At 64.9% G+C, this 24,833-nt stretch overlaps 3 protein-coding genes across 3 annotated transcripts in view; 2 read left to right on the top strand and 1 right to left on the bottom strand.

Moving 5' to 3' along the window:
- The window catches only part of ELL (elongation factor for RNA polymerase II), a 51,657-nt gene extending 47,939 nt beyond the window's left edge, over positions 1-3,718 (top strand). Inside the window, exon 12 of the mRNA XM_084302633.1 lies at positions 275-3,718. Within this exon, the coding sequence (XP_084158759.1) occupies positions 275-379 (105 nt within the window). The 3' untranslated portion in view covers positions 380-3,718. The remainder of the gene's footprint in view (positions 1-274) is intronic.
- A 4,192-nt stretch (positions 3,719-7,910) lies between these two features.
- ISYNA1 (inositol-3-phosphate synthase 1) lies at positions 7,911-12,380 on the top strand (the record flags this gene model as incomplete). Its single annotated transcript, XM_084302607.1, is given in 14 exon segments — positions 7,911-7,950; positions 8,576-8,700; positions 8,815-8,892; positions 8,894-8,977; positions 9,120-9,249; positions 9,325-9,407; positions 9,409-9,519; positions 9,624-9,773; positions 9,865-10,080; positions 10,191-10,355; positions 10,442-10,555; positions 10,675-10,892; positions 12,163-12,292; positions 12,294-12,380. Coding segments are annotated over 13 exon segments (1,680 nt in total). The 5' UTR covers positions 7,911-7,950; positions 8,576-8,586.
- Positions 12,381-13,457: 1,077 nt separating this feature from the next.
- SSBP4 (single stranded DNA binding protein 4) lies at positions 13,458-23,830 on the bottom strand. Its single transcript, XM_084302644.1, is given in 17 exon segments — positions 13,458-14,260; positions 14,557-14,636; positions 14,639-14,657; positions 15,435-15,463; positions 15,723-15,801; positions 15,926-15,996; positions 16,144-16,198; positions 16,313-16,348; positions 16,456-16,501; positions 16,647-16,693; positions 16,695-16,715; positions 17,640-17,710; positions 17,831-17,900; positions 18,029-18,088; positions 18,216-18,299; positions 18,761-18,850; positions 23,751-23,830. Coding segments are annotated over 16 exon segments (861 nt in total). The 5' UTR covers positions 18,824-18,850; positions 23,751-23,830; the 3' UTR covers positions 13,458-14,230.
- Between the last annotated feature and the right edge of the window lie 1,003 nt (positions 23,831-24,833).

Raw genomic sequence — 24,833 nt, 5'->3', positions numbered from 1 at the left:
GAAAGCCGCCGCGTGTGGCACAGCTGCTCCGAGCCTCGTGCGAGGTGCACTCACTGCCCCGTGATCAGCTCCCTGCAGCTGGGCACTGAGGAGAAGGGATTTATTCAGCTCTTTGGCTGGTTGGAACAGGACAGGTCCTTTCGAAACAAGTGGGTGTCTGCTCTGCCACCCGGTCATCTATTTATACCTTGAGGTCAGAGAGCCTCGGCCGGGTTTGGCGCGGATGTCGCTGAAGGGTTGCACTCTGTGACTGCATCTTCCTTTTTCTTTGCAGACTAACCCCAATTACAGCCAAGAGAAGAACCGCTGCGAATACCTCCACAACAAACTGGCTCACATTAAAAAACTGATAGCAGAGTATGACCAACAGCAGTTCTAGCCGGCGCTGATCTGGACTGGGTAGGGCAAAAGTCACCTGGACGTTACGTTCCCTTTTATACAACTAGATTCCTTTCAGAGACGAGCATTAAATTCTTCATGGTGGAAGAACTTGGGGATTTCTTACAGTGGCGAGTCTCTCGTGTCCGCGTCTGAGCCAGGTAGCACGCCAGCGCCTGGCACGGTCCTCTCGAGTTGTAGCCTCTCTGAATGTCGGGATGTAACAAACAAAACTCTGCTTGTTTGAAGCCAGCGATTGACACTTAAGGGAAAAAAAAAAAAAAAAAAAAGCAAAAAAAAAGCAAAAAAAAAAAAAAAACACTTGCCTAAAGTGACCGAAGCTCCCAAAGGTTAAGAATCAGTAGTTTTCATGGATTAAAAGTTTTGGCATGAAGTGTAATTACCCCTGGCCCAGGTCCGCTGGGTTCCAAATTGTCCTTCAAATGGTGAGGAACTGGAATGCTGCTAGGTTACCTCCTTCTCTGGCACCTGCGACTGTTCATATGCAAGCTGTCTGCTCTCCATGGCACCGTGTTAAATACACCAAGTACCCAGAGCTCTCGTTGTTTGTTCCTGCTTTTGTCATCTCCGGTGTGTGCTCTCTTTGAGGTGGTTGTGTCAGTAGGAGGGGAACAGCCCGGGGATCTGCACCGGGTGCCTGGCGCCGTGCAGATGCGGATCCTGATCCTTCCTCTCAAGGTCTCGGGGTCAGGCGTGCGGTGGGATCCAGCGGGCGCAGACCTTGCAGCCCAGTCTGCCTGCGTTACCCCTCACGTACCAGTGCTGGGAAGACTGAGACCCGTCTGTCTTTGACTTTTATAATTTTCTACCGAGGCAGCCAATTTTCTTAATTGCTTAATGAGACTATGGTCTATTTTTGTATAACAAAAAAAAAAAAAAAAAGCAAAAAAAAAAAAAAAAGCATCTTTTTCTAAAACTGTGCCTCCCTTTTCCTTTTAGGCCAAGTGTTTCAGAACCTTTCCTGTCTTACAATTGCAGTGTTACTGAAGCTCGTTGGATAGTTACCCAGAGAAGTTATTTTATTACCTGTAATGACCCATAGGAGAGGAGGGGGCGGGGGGTGGGGAACGTGATGCTTTCTTCTGTTTTTTTTGTCTTATTTCCAAAGAAGCAGCAGCAGAAAACCATTCTCAGAACAGGCGCCTGAGTGTGAGAGAAGCAAGGTAGCGTTTTCCCATGCGGGTCACTTCCCCTGTTGTGCTTTATCTAGCCAGCTTCTCGTCGCAGTCTTTCTTCTTGATTTTTTTTTTTTTTTTTTTCCTTTTTTTGGACTTGAAGGGAACATTTTTAGAGTATGGCCAGGGTGTGAGAAACACGCCAAAAAGCACAAAGGTGTCCTTTAACTCTGCTATTTCTTTCTCTCCCCTCTCCCCTTTTAATCCTGCCAGCCTGTGCGATTTGACTTCTTCCCGCTTCCGTTTATCTCAAAGTAAAGGATTACTTTCCCGGGGCGTCTCCTTCCCTTGGAGGTTGCACTGAAGAGTCTTTCACCCTTTGAAGGAGCGGAATGGCAGAGTTGAGGAGGGAAACAGTTCTTTTACAAGAAGCAGTTTATTTTTCCACCCCAAAAAAGTGGGTCCATCTGCTGTATTTTAAAAAAAATACATCCATTATATCCAAAATACCCATTCTGGCTAGGTTGTTCTTGCTGTGTCGCCCGGACAGGGCCTCCACTTGGCTTTGTCCTGTGCCACATCCCAAGTTTCTGTTCCTGCCGTGTTGTCTGCAGACGTCCAGAGCTCGCCAGGATTTTGCCATCCCATTCTCCAAAGGGCAGCCTCGGGCTCGAGGGAGCCTCCACGGACAGCAACTGGAAAGCCACGTGTTTCTGCTGGCCCGCAAAACCCAAACTGTTCTGAAGCAGCGTGGAAAAGGAGAGGGGGGACGAGATGTGATCCCCAAGGATCATGGGGTCTGTAGGGTGAGAGCCCCGCGTGGAAGTCCAGACGAGGCTCCTGGGGTCAGGGCACGCTTCGGGCTCATCTTTTCCTCTGTGAGCAAAGAAGTTGGGCAGTTAGGGAGCTCTGTCCTGCTTGTGGCACACCACGCCTCCAGCGCTTCCAGCAGGAAGGGAAGGCTGGAAGATGCACGTGAAGGAAGGCGAGGAGCTTTTCTCCAGGATTCTTTGTTCTTCCCAGCGGAGCATCACGCCTGGTGAGCACCCGGGTTTCTGGAGCGGTGGCAGGAGGGAACATCAGACGGGCACCCACGTCCCTTGGAGCTGGAGCCTCGTGTAGGCTCTGACCTGGTTCCAACGAGCTCCCCGTAGCAGCGAATTCGTGCACCGAGGAGGATCCCAGAGGAGCAGCAGGGTCTGAGTTCCTGCCAGCACCGCTGCCAGGGGGCATCAGGACGGGCGCTGCGGAGCGCGGAGCCTCCCTGCCCGGGGTCTGCGCAAGATCCATCGCTTCAGAGCCCCCCAGGAGCCTGATCCGAGAGCAGCATCGCTGGCTGGAGCTCACCCAAAGCCAGGGGTGATGATGCTGAGCTCCCCCGGAGCGTGTGCCATGGGGCAGCGCCTGCACATCCCATCCTGGTCCCGGTGGGACTGCGTCCACCTGGGAGCGAGAGGCGATTTGGGCAAGGGGCCAGAAACTCGACCAGCAGGAGAGAGGCAGCAGCTCCGTAACCAAGTCGATTCTTCCATGGAAACACTTCTCGTTCTGACCCTTAATATTTTGAATGTTTTTTTTTTGTTGTTGTTTTTTTTTTTTTGTTTTTTTTTTGCTTTTTGGGGATCGGGGAGGGAGGGGGAGTAGAGATGGATCTCAATCTTTATACATCTGCTATAAGATATTTTTGCAAACAGAGTTGTATACAAAGATGTATTGTGTACATTTACATGTATATTCTGGAACTTCTAAAAATTTGAATATAAAACTGAAAATATTTAATGAATATCCAAACTGTGAGACCCAATTAGCATTCAACAACTTTCTGCTTCACTTTTCTTTTGGACTGTGTTAAAGAATTGTAGTCGAATCTGCCTTTTTTTTTTTTTTTTTTCCTTTTTAGAGATTATGAAGCTAGGCAAATTTTGTGCTTTTTGGGTTAATAGAAACCAGTTCTAGGTGATTAAGTATGATCTTAACTTATTGATACTGTGTTTTACTTTGTAATATTGTACTGTGGATAAAACTATATTGAGCCATGGAGTTGGAGTTTACAAAAGAGCTTTTCACTTTGCCAAAATGTTACAATTTAAAGGCAGCATAGTCTTCAGCTTTCCTAATCTTTTCTTAAGAGCTAGTGTCCTTTTTTGTACACTAAAAAGCTGAATGCTGATTTTGCAACATATAATAAATTCACTGTATTGGAAAACAAGCAAACAATAAGGTTGTATATTTCTTTTCAGTGCTTCTTACTGCAAGAAAACGCGAGAAAGGTGATAAATGTCTGAAATGGCTTTTGAAAGCAGGAAGCTTAAAGGAAACCGAGTCGTTTGAATGGGTTTTAGTAGGTAAGGGAAGGAAAAACAAAGGTGGGCTGCAGCGGGGATGCTGTTCCTTGAGTCTGGGGCAGACGTGGCCGGGCAGGAGCTGGAGGCAGCCAGCGTGGTCCTGGCTTCCTGAGCCAGGGTACACTTGGTGGCTTGGTTGTGCACAGATTTTGTCCCTTTTTCTGCTTTTCCTTCCCAGGGCTCAGCCTTCCCTCTCCTGCCGGCTGCTTGCTGTTCTGCAGCTGGCACTGCCCCGTCCCTGCCTCTGCTGCTCGCCACGGCTGCAGCAGGCACAGCGGAGCAGAAACACTCCGGGAGCTGCTTTGGGATCCCCTCTAACAGGGTGACAGACACAGGTTCATGGATCTCAAGGCCAGAGCTGCTGGCAGATCATGCTCCATCCACCTGTGCAAATAACGAGCCAGCGTTCGTCTGTGCTTGGCTTCCCTTTAGTGCCAGAGCCTGGATTTACCTCCAAAATTGTGAGATAACGATGAAGCGAGTGCACGCAACCCAGCAATCAAATAATGTGGCGAAGGAATAGATATTTTAGCTTTTTTGTTGTTGTTGTTTTTGAAAGTGGAGGGAAATGGACTCTGCTTGGGTCTTATTTCACGGGCTTCAGCTTTGGAAAAGGAAAATGCAGGGAAGGGATGCTGCTGCAGCTGAGGGTTTGCTCGCAGGGGGTGAGCTGGGTGCGTGGAGCCTGGTGGTGCTTTTCCAGAGTGCTTAGGGAGAGAGAACCAAGGCCTCGTGTTAGCTGAGCTGTGCTCTTGCAGGTTCTGGGCAGCCTGGGGCAAAGCCTTTGGGGTTTTACTTCCTAGTGCTGCCCTCGGGAAGATGCAGAGCCCTGCCTGCCGCTTCACCACCTCCCGAGCATCCGCAGCTCCTCGTTCCCTGTCCCTCCTGCCCGTTACCTCTGTCACTGGTGCAGTTCTCACCCCCTGTCACCTGCCACCTCCCTGGGGACACCACGTCTGCATCATCTAAATGCGGGATCGCCGCCGCCTGCGCCTTCTGGGGTCCCCGTCCCCTCCTGCCGCAGCCCGAGGTAATTCCTCCGAGCCCCTGGCAGCTCGCACTGCCTGGGGTCACGCAGAGAACTAATTAACTCCGAGCAGCACCAGTGGAAATTTACTGGCTGCTTCCTCTGTGCCAGAGCCAGCCCGGCTCCAGAAGCTTCCCTTCTTATCTGAACCCGGCTGGGAACCCGCGGCCGCCGGCCTTCAGCGGGGGCACGCGGCACGGAGCAGCTCGGGGCTGCAGAAATCCCCCGATTTTGGGGCTGCGAGCGGGGCAGCATCCCCGGGGCGAGGCGTGGACCTCGTGCAGCTCCACGAGGAGCCTCGACCACGATCACCGGGCTGGCACCCAGTGGTGTCCCCGTGTGGCACGCCACGCTGTCACCAAACGGGTCACCAAACGGGGCGCGCCGAGGGCTGCGGGATGCTCGAAGCGCGGCGGGGCAGCCGCGGGTTTTTCCGTCCCGCGGGGTCGGGTCAGTGCGTGCGCCTTTTGCTTGGCGGCTCGTTTCCAGGAGGAAGCTCATTAGCCTAATTTGCCCTCGACGCGCTCGGCCGGAGCCGGTCCCTCTGGCGGCACCGCTGCCGTGCTCCCACCGCGGCGACCACCCCGTCCTGTCCGTCCATCCGTCCCTTTGCACCCGTCCGTCTGTCCTTGGGTGCGTGGCTCCCGGCGGGTCACGGCGAGGGGACAGGAAGGAGAGGAAAAGGAGCTGCCAGCAGCGGCCGTGGGCGAAGATAAGGGAGGGTCAGAGGCTGGGGGTTATTTAACACGAAGGGAAAAATCCCAAAGGTGCAGGAGGCAGCCGGCTGTGGGACAGAGGGCTTGGGGTAAAAACAAAGGAATAGGGGCGATATTATAGGGGAAAGGGATGGGGAATGAGGGGTGCCCTCCAGGGGGTCCCCACAACCCATCTCCCCCTGAATTGTGGGAAGAGAATCAGGCCCCGAACACGACGTATGGGTGGGTTTGGGGCCTCGTGGAGGTTTTTTTTTTTTGGGGGGGGGGACACCTCCCGGTGCCATTGCTCCAGGGCTGTGCTGGTCGCTATGGCTCCGTGCTCGCCTGGCCCCCCGCCAGCCCCCGGCAGCTGGGGAGCGAAGGCGCTGGGCGGCCGGCCCGGGCGCCCGGCCCATGAGCGCCGGGAGCAGGAACAAGGGAGCCCCGCTCATGCGGTGCCGAGCGTGGGAGGGGTGGGAAGGGAGTGGGGGAAGGAACAATGGTGGGAGTTCTGGGAGGGGGCAAAAAAAGGAAAGCCAGTGGAAAAATACCAGTTCTCGGCCCCTGGCAGCGCTGCCTGCCCGGACCCTCCCCGCCCCAGGATTATTGTACAAAGAAATGTTATTTTTGTTTCAATAATTTGCTGAGGCGCTGGAATTCCAGCGCGGGGCTCGTTTTGTGCTGCAGCCCCGGCACTGAGGGCGCATTGTTCCGCCGCTGCCCACGGCCTGGATGTGGCCCTCGGGCCCCGACGCCCCCGGCACCGCCGATGCCCGGCGGCTTCCCCCGGCAGGTGCCCGGCCCCGGTGGTCCCCACGTGTCGTCCCCTTCCCTATATGCGCCCCCCCCAAAAAAATAATAAATCTCTGCGCACGCTTGGCGGTGCCAGCGGCCCCCGCGGAGCCAGGGCCCGGGGCTGGCGGGTGGGTGGCAGCCGAGCTGTCCTCGCCACGTCGGCGGGGAGCATGGGTGGGGAAGGGGCTGGGAGCGCTGGGGGGGGGACACGGGCGTTGCTCCTGCTCCGGGGGGGGGTGTTGGGGAAAGAGAGGGGGGTTTGCTTTGAAGCGGGGCCGTCCCATTGAAATGGCAGCCAGGCCCCCCGGGACCCCCCTCGCTGTCCCGCTCCGTGGAGGCTGGGAGCAGCCTCCTGGCGGCCTCTCCCACAGCCAACGGGGGGGGGGCAGCGCCCTACAGCCCCCTCCCCGCAATGGGGTGGGGGCCATGGGTGGGGAAAGGGATGCAGGGTGCCACTGTCGGGGTGCCCGTGCTGGGGGCTGAGGGGTCAGCACGCTGGGGGCTCCGGGATGCCCAAGCTGGGGGTGATGGAGGCTGCAGGGTGATGGTTCTGGGGGCTGTGGGGTCCCCAAAATGGGGGATTTGGGGTGCCCAAGCCGGGGGCTGCAGGGTGATGGGGGCTGCGGGGTGATGGCAATGGGATGTGGGATACCCAAGCTGGGGGCTATGGGGTGATGGGGGCTGCGGGGTGATGGTAATGGGGGCAGTGTCATCCCCCAAATGGGGGAGTTGGGATACCCAGACTGGGGGCTGCAGGGTGCTGGTGCTGGGGGCTGCGGGGTCCCCAAAAATGGGGGCTTTGGGATGCCCAAGCCGGGGGCTGCAGGGTGCGGGGTGCTGCGGGGCGACGGTGCCAGGATCTCCAGGTCCCCATTTGGGGAGCTCCAGGGGTCCCCTTGCAGGGGGGGTCTCGGGGATGCCCCAGGCGGCTCTGGCCCCGTGAGCAAGCTCCGGTTCCCCCCCCCCCTCATCCCCATCCCCCGCAGCTCCGGAAACCCCGGACCCGGGGCCGTGAATGGGCGGAAAGCAGCGGCGGGACCCCCCCCACACACCCCCCCTCGACGGCCCCGGCCCCGGTGCCACTTCCCCTTCCCGGGTCAGCGGCCGCTTCCCCTTCTGGAGGCGCGGCGCTGCGGGAGGGCTCGGCCCGCCCCGCTCCGTGCCCCTCCGGTGAGAACCGGGGGTGGGGGTGGTGGTGGTGGGGGGGGGGGCACGGAACCCCCATCCCCCCTGGGGACCCCCTCCCCGGGGACCCCCTGCCCTTGGTGCGCGCACGGAGCCGGTGCGGGGCGCACGGAGCGCGCAGGGCAGCGGTGGCCGGGGGCGAGCTGGGGCCGTGCCCGGTGCCCCCCCCACCGGTACCGGGGCACGTGCGGGGGCGGGAGGGGGGGGGGGACGAGACCAAGGAGGGGGGGGTCCGGCGAGGATGGAAAGTTTTGGGCTGGGCGGAGCCGGGGGGGGGGCGGGCCCTGGGAGCCGATTAAGCGGCGGGAGCCGAGGGGAAGCCCCAGCCGCGCTCGCATCCCCCCGTGGGGCAGCCACCGGCACCGGGCTCCTGCGCGCCCCCCGCTCCGGTGAGTGCCCCCCCCCCCACCGCCTCCCAAACCGGGGCGGGGATGGGAGGGGGGTGGGACCCGGCTCCTGCCGCCCCCCAACGCCCCCCCCGAGCCGCTGGGGACGGCCCCGGGGTCGCCGCGTCCCCGCGTCCCCTCCCCGGGCTGTGCGCTCCGGGCCGGCCCCCCCCCCATCCCCCGGGGGTCCCGGTGGCACGGAGCTGGGGGGGGGGTTGGCTCCGGTCCCGGTGTCCCCGGGAAGCCCCGGTGCTGTCCCCGGTAACCCCCGGTAACCCCGGGTCCTGCTGGCACCGGTCCCTTGTGCCATCTGCTGCCCGGGGGATGGGGACAGCGGGGACTTTGGGGACAGAGGGGATTTTGGGGACAATGGGGGCTTTGGGGACAGTGGGAACAGTCTGCCCCGTGCCATCCCCGCTTGTCGGGGGCTCGGTGATGTCCTGGGGCTGGGGGCAGTGGTGCTGAGCTGGGAGGGGACAGGGACAGGGACAGGGGCTTGGAGCCAGCCGTCCCCAGCGGCACAGCCCCGGAGCCGCGTCCCAGCGGGGTGGGTGGAGATGGGGGGTGGGGGGGGAAAGGCCCCGGCGTGCCAGGCTCCGGGGGTGCCACCCATTTCCTCCAATTCCAGCTCGAGGAACAATGGCAGAGACATTCCTTGTGGAGAGCCCCGATGTCACGTACAGCAAGGACTTCATCGAGGCCAAGTACACGTACAGCACCGTGCACGTCTGCAAGGAGAACGGCGTCACCAAGGTACGGGATGGGGACGGCGGGATCGGGGACACCGGCACCCGGCCTGGTGGCACCGGGTCCAGGGGTCTGGCCCGTTGGGTGCTCGCTCACCTCCCCGGTGTCTGCGCCACGCAGGTGAGGCCGTGCTCCACCCGCTTCACCTTCCGCACGGGGCGGCAGGTCCCCCGCCTGGGGCTGATGCTGGTGGGCTGGGGGAGGCAACAACGGCACCACGGTGACGGCGGCCGTGCTGGCCAACAGGCTGGGCCTGTCCTGGATGACCAAGACGGGGCGCAAGGTGGGTGTCCGGGCTGCACCCCGATGGGGATGGGGGCGCCCGAGGTGGTCACGTCCCCACATGGGTCCTGTGGAAGGGGGCTGCAGCCCCGGGTTCCTGTTTTTTGGGGGCTGGTTGCTCATCCTTGCGCTCTCCTCCCCAGAAAGCCAACTACTACGGCTCGCTGCTCCAAGCCTCCACCGTGTGCCTGGGCACCGGCCCCACCGGTGATGTCTACGTGCCTTTCCGGGACCTGCTGCCCATGGTGCACCCCAACGACATCGTCTTCGACGGTAGGTGGGGCGGGCAGGGGGTCTGGTGATGGGCAGGGGGTGTGGGACCGGCACGGACGTGTCCCCCCCCCACAGGCTGGGACATCTCCTCGCTGAACCTGGCCGAGGCCATGCGGCGGGCGGAGGTGCTGGACTGGCCGCTGCAGGAGCAGCTCTGGCCCCCACATGGAGAAGATGAAGCCCCGGCCCTCCATCTACATCCCCGAGTTCATCGCCGCCAACCAGGAGGAGCGGGCGGACAACGTGCTGCGCGGCTCCAAGGCCGAGCAGGTGCCGGGGAGGGGGATGGGACAACAGGGGGGGGAGCACGGAGTCGGGGGGGGGGGGTGAGGAGAAGAAGGGCACGGTGCTGACCTGTTGCACGGTCACGGCAGGTGGAGCAGATCCGCAGGGACATCCGGGACTTCAGGGAGAGCAGCGGGGTGGACAAAGTCATCGTGCTGTGGACGGCCAACACGGAGCGCTTCTGCGACGTGGTGCCGGGGCTCAACGACACCGCCGACAACCTGCTGCGGGCCATCGAGGTGAGGGCACGGCGGAGACGGGGGGGGGGGGGACACGCAGACAACACACACAACACAAACACACACACAATGTGCCGCCGTGTCCCCGCAGCGAGGCCTGGAGGTGTCCCCGTCCACGCTCTTCGCCGTGGCCAGCATCCTGGAGGGCTGCGCCTACATCAACGGCTCCCCCCAAAACACCTTCGTGCCGGGCGCGGTGGAGCTGGCCGCCCAGCGCCGCGTCTTCATCTGCGGCGACGACTTCAAGTCGGGGCAGACCAAGCTCAAGTCGGTGCTGGTGGATTTCCTGGTGGGCGCCGGGCTCAAGGTACGCGGGGACGGGGCCGCGCGCGCGGCGCCTCGGGGCCCCGTCCGCGATGTCCCCCCACCCCATTTGGGACGGAGCCGGGGGTCGACCTGCCTGCTGCCCCCACCCAGACCAAGTCCATCGTGAGCTACAACCACCTGGGGAACAACGACGGGAAGAACCTCTCGGCCCCGCAGCAGTTCCGCTCCAAGGAGATCTCCAAGAGCAACGTGGTGGACGACACGGTGCAGGCCAACCCCGTCCTCTACGGCCCGCACGACAAACCCGACCACTGCGTGAGTTGGGGGGGGGGGAGGCTGATATTTGGGGAGGGGGTCCGTGGGGTGACGGGGGGGGTGCTGATTGGGGCGTCCCTCGGCAGGTGGTGATCAAATACGTGCCCTACGTGGGGGACAGCAAGCGGGCGCTGGACGAGTACACGTCGGAGATCATGATGGGCGGCACCAACACCATCGTCATCCACAACACCTGCGAGGTGCGCGGGGGCCGGTTGGGGAGGGTAGAGGGTAGAGGGGAGGGGGCACATCCCTAAATTTTTTTTTAATTTTTTTTTTTGGGGTGGGGGCTTCACCCCGTGCCCCTGGCCGCCCGCAGGACTCGCTGCTGGCCAGCCCCATCATCCTGGACCTGGCCATCCTGACCGAGCTGTGCCAGCGCATCACCTTCTGCACCGAGGGCGACCCCGAATTCCAGGGCTTCCACAGCGTCCTCTCCATCGTCGCCTTCCTCTGCAAGGCCCCCCTGGTCCCCGAGGGCACCCCCGTGGTCAACGCCCTCTTCCGCCAGCGCAGCTGCATCGAGAACATCCTGAGGTACCCGCACCCACGGGTCACCCAAGGGAGCCCCTTTCCTGGGGGGTCCCGGGGTCACCCCCACTATATGGGACAGGTTTTCTGGGGTTTCCGTGCCCCCCGTGGTGGCCGTGCGGGGGTCTCGGTGCCACCCCCCGGTGTCCAAAGGCTGCGGGTGCCAGACCCAGCCATGGGTCGTGGTGCTCTGTGCCCAGCACCGGTGGGTGCCGGCACCCTTGGGTGCTCAGGATCAACGCGGGGGGTGTCCGGCACCAGCGGGTCCTCGGTGCACAAGGTTTGGGGTGCCCAAGGTTTGGGGTGCTCGGTACCGGTGGGTCCCCGTGCCCGGTGCTGGACCCCATGTGGGGGGGGGTACTGGTGCCTGGCACCCAGCACCAGTGGGTCCCAGTGCTGATGGGGTCCCAGTGCTGGGGGTGCCCAATTTTGGGGGGTCCCCATGCCAGGGGGGGGTCCACCACCAGCAGCGCCCGGTGCCTGACGCAGGGGGTGCCCAATTCCCCGGGGGGGGGTCCCACACCACTGAGCCCCCGTACCCAACGCAGGGGGTTGTCGGGTGCCAACTGGTCCCAGCACCCTGCCCCTTGCTGGTCCCAGTACCAGCAGGTCCCAGCACCCGATGCTGATGGGACCCCAACGGCGTCCCCAGCCCTGTGGGGTGCTGCTGCAGGGGGTGCCCGGTGCCATGGGGTCCTGGTACCCAATATTTGGGGGGTCCCAAACTTGGTGGGTCCCAGTGAATGGGGTGTGCGGGGGCCATAGGGTCCTGGTACCCAATATTTGGGGTCTCCAATCCCATTGGGTCCCGGTGCATGGGGTGCCCAGGGCCATGGGGTCCCAGTACCCAAGATTTGGGGTCCCTAATCCTGATGGGTCCTGGTACATGGGGTGCCTGGTGCCATGGGGGTCCCGGTACCCAGTATTTGGGGTCCCCAACCCTGATGGGTCCCAGTGCATGCGGTACCCAAGACTATGGGGTCCTGGTACCCAAGATTTGGGGTCTCCAATCCCATTGGGTCCTGGTGCATGGGGTACCCAGTGCCGTGGGGTCCTGGCACCCAATATTTGGGGGGGGGGTCCCCAATCCTGGTGGCTCACGGTGCATGGGGTACCATGGGGTCTTGATCCCCACTATTTGGGGGTCTCCAATCCCATTGATTCCCAGTGCATGGGGGGTGCCCAGGACTTTTGGGTCCAGACACCCGGTCCCTGTGCCCCCCCCCCCCAACCCCTGACCCTATTTTTCTCCCCCCCCCCCCCCCCCCCCAAACAGGGCCTGCCTGGGGCTGCCCCCCCAGAACCACATGCTGCTGGAGCACAAGATGCAGCGGCCGGCGCTGAGCCCGAAGCGAGCCTGCCCGGGGGGGGCCGCCTGCCCCCTCACCCCCAAAAAAGCGGCGACCCCCCCCCCAGCTCAACGGCCACCCCTGCCCCGGCACCGCGCGGCCGGGACCCCCGCGCCCCCCCCTGCACATCGACGGGGCCAACTAACGCCCGCTGGGGACCCCCCCACCCCCAAAAAAAAACAAAAAACAAAAAAAAAAACAGAATCCCCCCCCCCCAACCCGAGCCCCCCCAGGGTTGGGGGCTCTGCTGTATGGGGATGTGGGGGGGGGGAGCTCTACCTGCCCCCCCCCCCCCCCTCCAATTTGGGTGCCTTTTTGTATTTTATGTGAGCTTTTTAGGGGGTGGGGGGGGTGGATAGGGGGTGGGGGGGGTGGATATGGGGGGGTGGGGGCTGCGACCTGTGCCCCCCCCCCCCCCGCAGCACCCGGTGCTGCGACTCGAAACTGTGAAGCTTTGTACCCCCCCCCCCCCCCCAACCCCCCCCCATGGCAATAAACCCGCAGTGCCCCCCCCCCCCCCCCAGCCCCGTCTCGCCTGGTTCCTGCCCCCCCCGCCGCGTTTTGCCCCCCCCCCCAGACCCCCCAGGAGGAGCCGAAAACCTTTTTTTTTCTGAAAAAAATCAAATTACATTTATTGATGCAGGGTTGGTTTTGTGTTTTTTTTTTTTTTCCTTTTTTTTGATTTTTTTGGGGATTTTTTTTCCTTTTTTTTTTTTTTTTAATTTTTAACGATTTTTTTTCCTTTTTTTTTCCTTTTTTATTTTTTTTTTTAATTCTTTTCCCCGTTTTTTTCCGAGGGGCTAAAGACTGGGGGGGGGGCTAGGAAGGGGGGGGGGGTGGTCACGCTCTCCCTACACAACGACTACGGGGCAGCCCCCCCCCACTCTCTGCCCGATAGGGGGGGGGGTGCACGGCGGATGGATGGGGGGGGGTCATGGGGGGGGCGGGGGGGGTGGGCTGAGGTCCTTTCTGTTATAAAAGAGGAGAAAAAGGAGAAAAAAAAAATCCTTCATATTAAAGTTTTTTTTTTTTAAAGTGGTCCCTTGGGGGGGGGGAATAAGGGGGGGGGGGGGGGCCCCGGTCTGGCGCTCGGGGTGGGGGGGGGCAGGAAGATCACAGTGCTGGCTGAGCACGCAGACGGGGCTGGGGGGGGGGGTCAGGAGCCGTCCCCCCCCCCCCCCGGGGCTGGTTTGCTACCAAAGTATGGGGGGGGGGGGGGGATAATTTGGGAGGGGGGGCGGGGGGGGGGTTGCTCTGCACTGGGGCCTGCCCTATAGAGTGCTGGGGGGGGGGATGCTCCATGGGGGGGGGGGGGTTTGGCTTGCACCCCCCCCCCCACTAAGCCTGGTTTGGGGGTGCCTCACCCAGCTGGGGGGGGGCTGTGCTGGCTGTGTGCCCCCCCCCACCCCCCCAAAATCCCCCCCCCGGGGCTATGGCAGGGCCAGCATTTGGCTGCCCCCCCCCCACTTTAATAATGAGATGGGGGGGGGCAAAATGACATTGCTCATTAGCATCTCGGCTAATTGCAATCGAGCGCAGTGCCCCAGCTGGGCAGCACGCTTTGTTTTTTTTTTGGGGGGGGGGGCACACAGCTCAGCAACCCCCCCCCCCAAATAAATACCTATCCCCAATTCCCCCCCCCCAGGAGCATTGGGGGGGGGGTGTGAAACGAGCAGGGGGGGGGGGTTGCTCCCTCCTGCCTGCGGTGCCAGCCCCCCCCCAGGGTGCCCCCCCCACCCCATAGGATGCCCCCCCCCCCATAGGATGCCCCCCCCCAATAGAGTGCCCCCCCCCCATAGGGTGCTGCGGGGGGGGCACCTGTCTATCGCACGCTGCCGATGCTAATTATTATTATTAATTATTTTTTTTTTTTTAGGGGGGGGGAGCTGGATTTTTTTTTGGGGGGGGGGGGGGTATTAAATACATTTTTTTTTTTTTTTTGGCACCGCGGGGGGGGGGGGGCGTCGGGTTCTCGGCCGGCGTCGGGCGCTGGGCTCACACGCTCATTGTCATGCTGGGCGAGTACTAAGAGAGAGAGCAGAGACACCGGGGGGGTTAGTGGGGCCGGGGGGGGGCATTTTTTTTTGGGGGGGGGGGGCATTTTTTTTTTGGGAGGGGCACACCACCGAGCTTAGGTGTTAGGGAAGGCAAAAGGGGGGGGTCCCGTCCTCTGCGGCTGCTCTCCCACAGCCTGCCCCCCCCCCCCACCCAAAAAAAAGGCAGCTGGGGGGGGATCCCGACCCCCCCTCCCTCGCCGTTTGCCCCCCCGGGGGTGGTCTTTGTGGTGGGGGGGGGGGGTTTCCCGCGGGGGGGTCCCTTACGCTGTCGCTTTGGAAGGGGTTTAAGAAATTGGTGCCCAGCTCCGCGTCGTCCCGGGGGGTGCCGGGGGGGTTGCTCAGCCCCCAAGGTTACTGGGAGAGCTCTGCGGGGGGGGGGGGGGGAAATAAAGGATAAATAAATGATAAGGAAATGATAAGGAAATGATAAGGGGGGGGATAAGGGGGGGGGCGTGGGAGGGTGTGGGGGGGGTGGGTGGGGAGGGGTAAAGGGGTGGATTTGTGGGGGGGGGGGTGTCAGTGCATGGGGGGGGTCAGTATTGGGGGGGGGGTCGGTGTATGGGGGGGGCTCCTTGCACGGGGGGGGTCAGGGCATGGGGTCGCAGTTAATGGGGGGGGTCCTCACTGGTGCTCAGGGTCATGGGGGGGCAATGTAAAGGGGGGCCCTGTGCATGGGGGGGGGGGGCTCAGGGGGGGTCTCAGTGCATGGGGGGGGGGGGTCAGTGTATGGGGGGGGCTCCTTGCATGGGGGTCCCAGTTAATGGGGGGGGTGCTCAGGGTCACGGGGGGGCAATGTAAAGGGGGGCCCTGTGCATGGGGGGGGGGTCTCAGGAGGGGTCTCAGTGCATGGGGGGGGGGGTCAGTGTATTGTGGGGGGGGGGCTCAGTGCACGGGGGTCCCGGTGCTTTTTAGGAGGGGGGGGGGGGTCCCAGTCCATTGGGGGGGGTGCTGCTGCATGGGGTCCCCCCAATGCATGGTGTGAGGTGTGGGGGGGGTCCCAGTGCATGGGGGGGGTCCCAGTGAATGGGGGGGGGTCCCAGTCCATGGGGGGGTCCTGGCGAATGGGGGTTGTGTGTGTGTGTGTGGGGGGGGGTCCTGGAGCCAGGGCCCCCCCCCCCAGCACATGGGGTCTCCACACTCACCTTTGGCAGCCCGTCCATGTCCCCAGAGCCTGCAAAGGACACCGGCAGCACCGTTAGGGGCACCCCCACCCCTGCCTGTGCCCCCCCCCCAAAAAAAAAAAAAACCCTTGTGCCCCCCCCCCACGTCCCCATCCCCGCCTGCGCGGTGCCCGGCAGCCCCAGATGGAGCCCACGGCCCGCAGGGATGCTCCTGGGGGGGGGGGGGGGGGCACCGCCAGGACCTCGGTTTTGGGGTGGGGGGGCCCAAAATTTTTTTTTTTTTTTTTTTTTTGGGGGGGGGGCACCCACCTAAGGAGCCGTTCATGTGGTGGGGCTCCATCGCGCTCATGCCGCCCATGGGTCCCTCCGGCCCCGGCCCCATCGGGAACTGCAAAGGGGGGGGGGGAAAAAAAAAAAAAAAAAAAAAAGGGGGGGTGGGGGCACTGCTGGGGGTCGTGCCCCCCCCCCCCAGAGCCCCCCCTTGTCCCTTGTCCCCCCCCCAGGGCACTCACGTTGGGCCGGGTCCCCGCCGGGCCGATGGGGTTCATCATGGTGTACATGTTCTCGCTGGAGTTGGTGGAGTCTGGGGGGGGCCACGGGGGGGTTTTTGGGGGGGTTTTTGGGGGGGGCAACGCTTGTGGTGCCCCCCACCCCCCCCACCCCAAGCATAATGCAAGGGGACCCCCCCAAACCGCCCCCCCCCCCGTATCCCCATCCCATTGACACTCACCTCCGGGGCTGGGCATGATGGGGGTGCCGGGGGGGCCACCGCCCCCGGGGGGGCCCTGGGAATTGGGGGGGGGGGGGCACATCAGAATGGGGGGGAGGCACGGACGGGGGGGGGGTGCAAGCAGAGCAGCCCCCCCCATCCCCCCCCCCAGAGCCCCCCCGGTACTCACCACGTAGTTCCCAGGGGACGAGGAGGAGTAGGCAATCTGGGGGGGGGGGGGGCAAAAAGGGTCAGCACGGGGGGGGCACAGCCCCCTCCCCTTATTTTCACCCCCCCCCCCCCCAAAAAAAAAAGCCCCCCCCCAATACTTACAGAGTTGGCGTTGGGGTTTGGCCATGGACCGCGGCCGCCGGGACCCCTGGATGGGAACATTGGGGGGGGGCTCATCCGTGTGCCCCCCCCCAAAAAAAATAAATTCTGCCCCCCCCCCCCCGGCCATGTCTGGCCCCCAGGGAGATGGGGGGGGGATTTTTTTTTTTGGGGGGGGGGGGGCAGACCCTTACATGTTCATGGTGGGCATGCCAGGGCCGGCCAGCGAGCTGGGGGGGGGGGCGCATCCCGCTGCCGTAGGTCTGGGGGGAAACGGGGGGGCTCAGGGGGGCTGAGGGGGGGCTGAGACCCCCCCCATCCCCATCCCCAACCCCGTCCCTGTCCCCATTCCTGGGCCCCATCCCCATCCCACCCCATCCCCATCCCAATTCCATTCCCAATCCCATCCCAATCTCAACCCTACCCAATCCCCATCCCAATCCCATCCCAACCCCATTCTCCATCCCCATCCCCACCCCATCCCCATCCCTATCCCATTCCAACCCCAATCTCAGCCCCATCCAATCCCCATCCCATCCCCATCCCCAATCCCATCCTGCCCCCTATCCCAATCCCATCTCCACCCCATCCCAATCCCATCCCCATCCCAATCCCATCCCCAATCCCATCTCCACCCCATCCCAATCCCATTCCCATCCCATCCCCAATCCCAATCTCAACCCCATCCCATCCCAATCCCATCCCCAATCCTAATCTCAACTCCACCCCAACCCAATCCCATTCCCAATCCCAATCCCATCCCCAATCCCAATCTCAACCCCACCCAATCCCCAACCCCAACCCCATCCAATCCCCATTCCCATCCCCATCCCATCCCAATCCCATCTCCACCCCATCCCAATCCCAATCCCATTCCCATCCCAATCCCATTCCCATCCCATCCCAATCCCATCCCCAATCCCATCCCCAATCCCAATCTCAACCCCACCCAATCCCCATTCCCAACCCCATCCAATCCCCATTCCCAACCCCATCCCATCCCAATCCCATCCCCAATCCCATCCCCAATCCCAATCTCAACCCCACCCCATCCCCAACCCCAACCCCATCCAATCCCCATTCCCATTCCCATCCCACCCAATCCCAATCCCAATCCAATCCCAACCCCAACCCCATCCCATCCCAATCCCAATCCAACCCCAACCCCAATCCCAATCCCCCCTCACCTGGGGCGCCATGCCGGCCATGCCCCGGGGGGGGTTCATGCGCTGCATCGGGCCCCCCATGTTGGGATGCCCTGCACAGAACGAGGGAGGGGGTGAGCCTGGGGGGGCCCCCGGCACTTTCTTTTTTTTTGGGGTGGGGACGGGGACCCCAAAAGCGTTATGGGGGGGGGGGGCACGGAGCCCCCACTCACCCTGCGACCGCGTGGCCGGGTCCATGGCGTTGGGCAGCAGCGGCTGGGAGCCGGGGACACCCACTGGGGGCTGTGGGGGGGGGGGGGGCAGATATATGAGGGGGGGGGTCAGATAGGGTGTGGGGGGGTCAGGTGGGGTATGTGGGGTGGGGTCTGCACCGATTTGGGGTGGGGGGGTGTGTGGGGGGGGGCACTCACCTGGTTCGGCATCCGGAGCGCGGGCCGGGGGCCGCCGGGGTAGCGGGGGGACATGAAGGGCTGCGAGAGAGGGGAGCAGAGCGGTGAGATTTGGGGGGGGGGGGGGGCAAAATTTGGGGGTCAGGGGGGGTAAAGGGGGGGGTCGGGGTGCTGCTGTGGGATGGGGGGGGGGGGCACCCAACCTTACCTGGGCGTGCGGCCCCATCATGGGGGCGGCGGGGTTGTGGGGGGGAGGTTGGGCGTGCGGCGACGGCTGCGAGCCCGGAGGCGCCTTGGAGAGAAATGAAAAGGGTTACGGGGCTGGGGGGGGGGGCTGGGGGGGACCCCCCCAATGCGCACAAACCCCCTGGGTGGGTGTGGGGGGGATTGGGGCTGATGGGGGGGGGGTCTGGGCTGCAGCATGGGGGGCCCCCCCCCCCTTGCCAAAGGGGCGCATGGGGTGCATGCGCTCACACGCGTGTTCACACGTGCACACGCGGCCTTGCACGCTCACAGCACACGGGGGGGGGGGGCCCTGCAGGACACGCGTGCCCCCCCCCATGCACACGGTGCTCCGTGCCCCCACCCCCAAACATGCATGCACGTCCCCCCCCCCCTCCATGCGCATCCATGCACACGCGCGCGCTCCTGTGTGCACAAGCAGCCCCCCCCCCAGCACCCGCACCCCCCCCAAGCTGTGTGTTGCCCCCCCCCAGAAAAAAAAAGCAGCTCCCTGAGGTTGGGGGGGGGTACCTGGAAGAAGCCGGGGGGCATGGGCCCCCCCGCCATGCCGTCGCTGGGGGGCAGGTTCCCCATCACCGGGCTGGGCGCCGCCGCTGCGCTCTGCGGGGAAAGGGGAGCTCAGCACTGGGGGGGGGCGCATCCTGGCCCCCTCCCCCAAATGTCACCGACCCCCCCCCCGGTGCTACCAACCCCCCCACGGTGTCACCAACCCCCCCAGGGTGTCACCACCCCCCCCAGGTGCGCAGGTGGCCACCCCCGGCCCCCCCCGCAGCTGTGCCCCACAAAGCCGCCCTCGACCCATCTGCACCGCGCGGCACCGGGGGGGGGGGGGCGCACGAGACAGGGCTGGGGGGCACCGGGGGGGGGGGGGGAAGCCACCACCTCGCCCCCCCTCTGCCGACACTGTCCCATCTGCCAGCAGCCCCAGGGCCACCCGGTGTCCCCCCCCCAGCCTCCTGTCCCCCCCCCCACAAGGGGAGCCAGGAGCTGCTGGGGTCAAGCGCGCGAGCAAGAGGGCAGCGCAGGGGAGAACCGGGGCGCTCCTTACCCTGGGGGCTTTGGGGGGGGGTTTGGGGGGGTCCCGGGGGGGTTGGTTGAGCCCGGTGGGTGGGGGGGGGGGCCAGGCGGGGGGGGGGGCGGGGGGCCCTGGCCCCTCTCGCCTGCCGGCTGGGGTCCGGGGGGAGCTATTAAACGGGGAGGAATGCGCTGGCTTTCCGGCTCGGCCCCTCGCGCTGTCTCTGCCACAACTGGTTTCAATTTGGAGAGGAGGAGGAGAAGGGGGAGGAAAAAGGGGGGGGGGGGGATAAAAAAAAAAAAAACGGGGGGGGGGGGGCCTGGCGCTGCCCCCTCCGCGCTGGGGGAGCCGGAGGGGGCCTCCGTGGGGCCCCCACCAGCGGGAGATGGAAGGGAGGGAGAGGGGGGAAAGGTGGGGGGGGGGGGGGGCAGCCCCCGGTTGGCACCCGTGGGGCACGGTCACCGTGCGCCCCCCCTGGGGGGGGGGCTCTCCCCCGATGCCCCCACAGGCAGGGGGATGCTGGGGGCCCCCATGGGTGCTGGTGGAGGCGGGGGGGGGGGACACGGGTTGGGGTGGTGGCGTCTGGGAGGGGGGGTGCGGGGGGGGCACAGCGGGTGACAGCGGGTGGGGGGTGACACTTGGCACCGGGGTGGCACTGGAGAGGAGGTGACACCGGGGAAGGGGGGGGTGACAGGGGGCACGGGGGGGTGACACGGGGCACGGGGGGGTGACAGGGGCGCGGGGGGGTGACATTTGGCACGGGGGGGGTCACAGCAAACGGGTTGGGGTCACCCCAGGCACCGAGGGCGCACCGAGGACACGGGTGACACCCGGTGCCAGACCGTGTGCCACGCAGGGGTCACGGGTGACACCGCACCCACGGGTGACACCGCGCGCCCTGCCCCCCCCCCCCCCACGGCACACACACAGCCCCCCCCCCCAGGGGTCACAACAGCAGGCAGGGCCCCAACCTTTTGGGTTTCGGGGTGTGTTTGGGGGGGGTCCCTACCCCACAGCCCCGCGGTGGGCGCGCTGTAGGGCCGCGGGCGCTGCGGGTTCGGCGCCCCCCATCCCTTTCTTTTTTTGCCCCCCCCCCAAAAAAAAAAAAAAATAAAAAATTAATCGGGGCCGGGCCCAGCTGAACTCACTTTGCAGCCAGGCACAAATCATTTGCAAGACAATGGAGGCTCTGTGCAGGCAGCCAAGAGTAACAGCGCCGGGGGCCAGCAGCCGCGGCCCCCCCATGGAAGCGCCCCCCCCCAGCGCCCCCCCAGCCCCCGCGCATTCCTCCCGTTAACCCCTCGCCCCCCGCCGCCCCCCCCTTTTCCTCCTCACCCCCCCCCCAGGCCCTCGTTTGGGTGCAGGGGGTTGGGGGGGCACCTGGAGCATCCCCCCCCCTCAAGGATGGAGGGGTTTGGGGGGGTTTTGGGGGGGTTTTGGGGGGGGTGAAGTTGATGGGGGGGGGGGCGCACGGTGCGCGGTGGGGCACCCAGGGGGGTGTCGGGGTGCTCAGCTCGGGGTTCAATGGGGGGTGGGGTCAATGGGGGGGCTGCTGTAGGGCTCAATGGGGAGCCCAGCACCATGGGGTCCAGTCTGGAGCCCCCCCCCCATCACCGTGGCCCCCCCCTGGAGCCCCCCCCCCCCCGGTCTCCATCGCTGCACCACCACGGTGCCCACCCCTTATGGGGTCCCTTATGGGGTCACCAGGGTGCCCCCCCCCCCTCCATCCCTGCACCCCCCCAGAGCCCAGCACTGAGCCCATCCCAGAGCCCCCCCGGAGCCCCCCCACCACTGAACCCCTTACGGAGCCCCCCCAAAACCCCCCCCGGAGCCCCCCAGCACAGCACCCACCATGGAACCCACCCCATGGTGCCCCCCCAGCACTGATCATGAAGCCCCCCCACGGTGCCCCCCCCATTTCCCATCCCTGTACCCACCACCGAGGCCCCCCCCAGCACCCCCCCCCCGCCCCCCCCCCACCCTCACAGGGGGTCCCCCCCAGGGCCCTGTCCTGGTGCCACCCCCCCACCCCCACCCCAGGGTGCTCCGAAGGGGCACAGGGTGCCAGTGACAGCCCTGCCTAGTGGGGGGGGGGACAACCCCCAACCCCCCCAACCCCCCCTGGGGACCCCCCCACGCTGCCCCCCCCCCAGGGTGAGGGTGTCGGGGGGTGCCCCCAGCCCCACATTTTGGGGGTGCTGGGTCCCGACCCCATAGAGGTCGGTGCCCGGCCTCCAACCCGAGGTGGGGGCGTCGCTGTCCCCCCCCCACTTTGCCCCCCACCCCCCCCCAGCCTCAGCCCATGGTGGGGGCAGGATCGGGCCCCCCCCCCCCCCATTCCCCCCCCCCTCGCTCCCAGCCCAGTGATGCAAAGCAGGAGTTGCCATGGCAACAGGTTGGGGAGTTTCGGCTCCTCCTGCAGGCATCAAGGTCAGGAGGGAGAAAATGGGGGGGGGACACAGCCGAGGGGGGGGGGCAGCAGCCCCCGAGCTGGGCTGGGGGGGCCCCTCGGTGCTGCCCCCCCCCTATAACCCTGCTACCTTTGGGGTCGGCGCTGCCACGGCGCATCCCCACGTGGGGTCACCGTGCCCGTGGGGGCACCGAGGGTGGTTTAGGGGGGTGGGGGGGGGACGGGGGGGGCCCGAGCATGCACCGATTGTGGGGGGGGGTCGAGGGGGGGGGGCACAGCCAGGCAGCACCCAAGGAAAAAGAGAGGCCCCCCCATTTGGTGCCACGGCGCCGCCAACCCCGCTGCGCACAGGGGCGCACGCCGGGGGTCCCGTGGGGCTGAGCCCCCGTGGGTGTGGGGGGGGGATTTAGAGGGGGGGTCGCCCCCCTAAAAAAGGTCCCCCCCGACCCCCCCGAGCCCCCCCCTCGTCCCCAGTGCCATGCGCGAGGCAGCAGTGCCATGGCAACGGGGTCTGACCCGCGCCGCGTCCCCGGCGTCACCGCACCGCCGGCCTCATTAATTCCGGCAAGGGGGGGCCATAAAACGAGGGGGGGGGGCACACACGGCAAGGGGGGGCATGCACGGTATGGGGGGGGGGAACACACGGTGAGGGGGGGGGTCCTGCTGTTGCCTGCAGCCCCCCCGCGCCGGTGACGCCGGGGGTGGCTGCGGCACCCGCGCGCGCGGCCCCATGGCACATGGATGGTGCCCCCCCCCCCCCGACCCTAAATAATTCCCCCCCCACACCCACACATTGAGCCTGGGAATGGGGTGGGGGGGGTGCTGAGCGCACACAGATTGCGGGGGGGGGGGTGGGGGTGGGGTGGGGGGGGGTGAAGGGTTTTTGTTTGTGGGTGCCGCTTCTGCGCCCTGCCGGGGCACCGCGCGGTGCCAAGGGGACCACGGGGACCCGCACCCCATGGGGCACCCCAAATCCCTGTAGGGGATCCTGTACCCCATGGGGTGTCCCGCATCACGGGGGGCTTCCTGCATCTATAGGGCATCCTGTGGGGCATCCCGTGGGGCATCCCGTGGGGCATCGCTCATCCCGCAGCACCCTGCGCCCTTCATCCCATGGGGCCCCCCCTCGGGACCGCGGATCCCACAGGACCCCGCACCCCACAGCCCTCATCCCGCACCCCTCGGGACCACGGATCCTGCAAGACCCCACAGCGCCCTGCACCCCTCGGGAGCACAGATCCCACAGGATCCCCCAAGACCCCCCCAGGATCCCTCAGGACCCCCCCCAGGACCCCAGACCCCGCAGCACCCCACACCCTCCGCATCCCTCAGGACCCAGACCCCCCAGGACCCCCCCATGACCCCACAGACCCCGCAGGACCCCACACCCTCCTCCACCCCACACCCCCGCAGATCCCACATCCCCCGGGGGCCGCCCTGTTAATTGCACCCCACTAATTAACCCACCTCCCCCCCCCCCCCCAACCCCGTGCCGACACGGAACAGGGACGGAGCCGGGGAGGGGGGGGGGCCCCCAGTGCCACCCCCCATTTGGGGACAGGGGACACCCCACGGGGACCCCATTGAGGCCACTGTGCCCACGATGTGTGAGGGGGGGGGCAGCACTCCAGATGTCCCCACAGATTGTTTTTTTTTGGGGGGGGGCAACCCCAAATCCCCCCCCAACCCCGTGCCCCTACGGGGACGCTCGCCCCATCGGGGTCACCCCGGTGCCGTCCCCACGGGGAAGGGGGCTGGGAGGAGGGGGGGGGGGGGGCAGGTGGCACCTGGGGGCTGAGCTCAGCACCAAGGGGGGGTCCCGGGGCTGGGGGGGGGGGGGTCACAGCTGGGGCCCCCCCCCCCCCCCTGGGATTACCCCTCCGGGTGCTGCGCAAAATAGGTCAGCGCCACGGCACCGCCTTAACCCCAAGCGCGCCGGCGGTGCCACGGCACTGCCACCCCCCCGGTGCCCCCCCCCGCTGTCCCTACAACCCCGGGGAGGGGGTCTTTAAGGTGGGGGGGGTCCCGTCCGTGTGTGTGCCCCCCCCCAAAAAAAAAAATCCAGCAGGACTCACGTAGTCGTGGAAGGCTTTGGCCTCGCTCGAGTGCTCACAGGTCTCGCGGCGGTCGGGGGCGGCGCAGTACAGGTCCCAGAAGACGCTGGGGGGGGCGGGGGGGGGGACATAAAAAAAAAATCAGCCCCCCCCCCCCCAAAAAAAAAAATCCCCGTGACCCCCCCCGCAAAGCCCCCGGACCCCCAAATTGGGCGAACATCCCGGTGGTGCCGGGGGGGGGTGCAGGCATCGCGGTGCCGGGGGCTGCGCCCGTGGCACCGGCGTGGGGTGGGATGGGATGGGGGGGGGGGGGGGCCGGGAACCCCCCCCCCAAAAAAAAATCCCCCCCCCACCCCGAGGAACGCGGGGCCCCCCCCCCCAAGGCTGCGGTGTTTGCCCTGGAAACGGTCGCTCGGAGCGGCCGCAGCCCAAATTCCTGGGGCTTTACATCAGGGCTGCAGCAGCCCCGGGGGGGGGGGGGGGCCCCCGCTGCTTGCCCCCCCCCCCAAAAAAAAAAAAAAAAAAAAAAATCAACCCCCCCCCCTCCCCATTTCATCCCCAGCCCCCCCCAAACCATGCCCCAAGGGGATCCCCTGGGGGGGGGGGGTGTATTGGGGTGCATCCCGGAGCCCCCTGATTTTTTCTGGGGGGGGGGGGGGGCAGATTTTTATGGGGCTGGGGGGGGCAGACAGACAGCCCCCCCCCCCCAGCCCGGTGCCTCCATAAATCCCCCAATTTCTTGCTCCTGGCTGCCAGCACCACCACCCTGCGCCCCCCCCCGGGGGTGTCCGTGCCCCCCCCTCACCCAGAGCACCCCCCTTTGGAGGGGGGGGGGACAGGATCTGAGCCCCCCCCTTTTTATCCCCCCCCCTCCCTCTCTCCCTGCTCTTTTTTTATTATTTCCCCAAATTGGATCCAGCTGGAGGGGCTGGAGCTGGGTTTTAGGGGGGGGGGGCTATTTGGGATATTTTTTGGGGGGGGGGGGCAATTTGGGAATTTTTTTTGGGGGGGGGGCAAAGCGGTGATGGGGGGGGGGCGAGGTGACACCTGGGGACGTTGTGGGGGGGGGAATGTGGCAAAGCCTGGGGCCAGCGGGGAGCACAG

This window comes from Netta rufina (assembly GCF_964035555.1).
Source record: "Netta rufina genome assembly, chromosome: 28".
Lineage (NCBI taxonomy): Eukaryota > Metazoa > Chordata > Aves > Anseriformes > Anatidae > Netta > Netta rufina.
The sequence above is the reverse complement of the archived record's forward strand: the minus strand, read 5'-3'. Positions and strand labels throughout refer to the sequence as shown.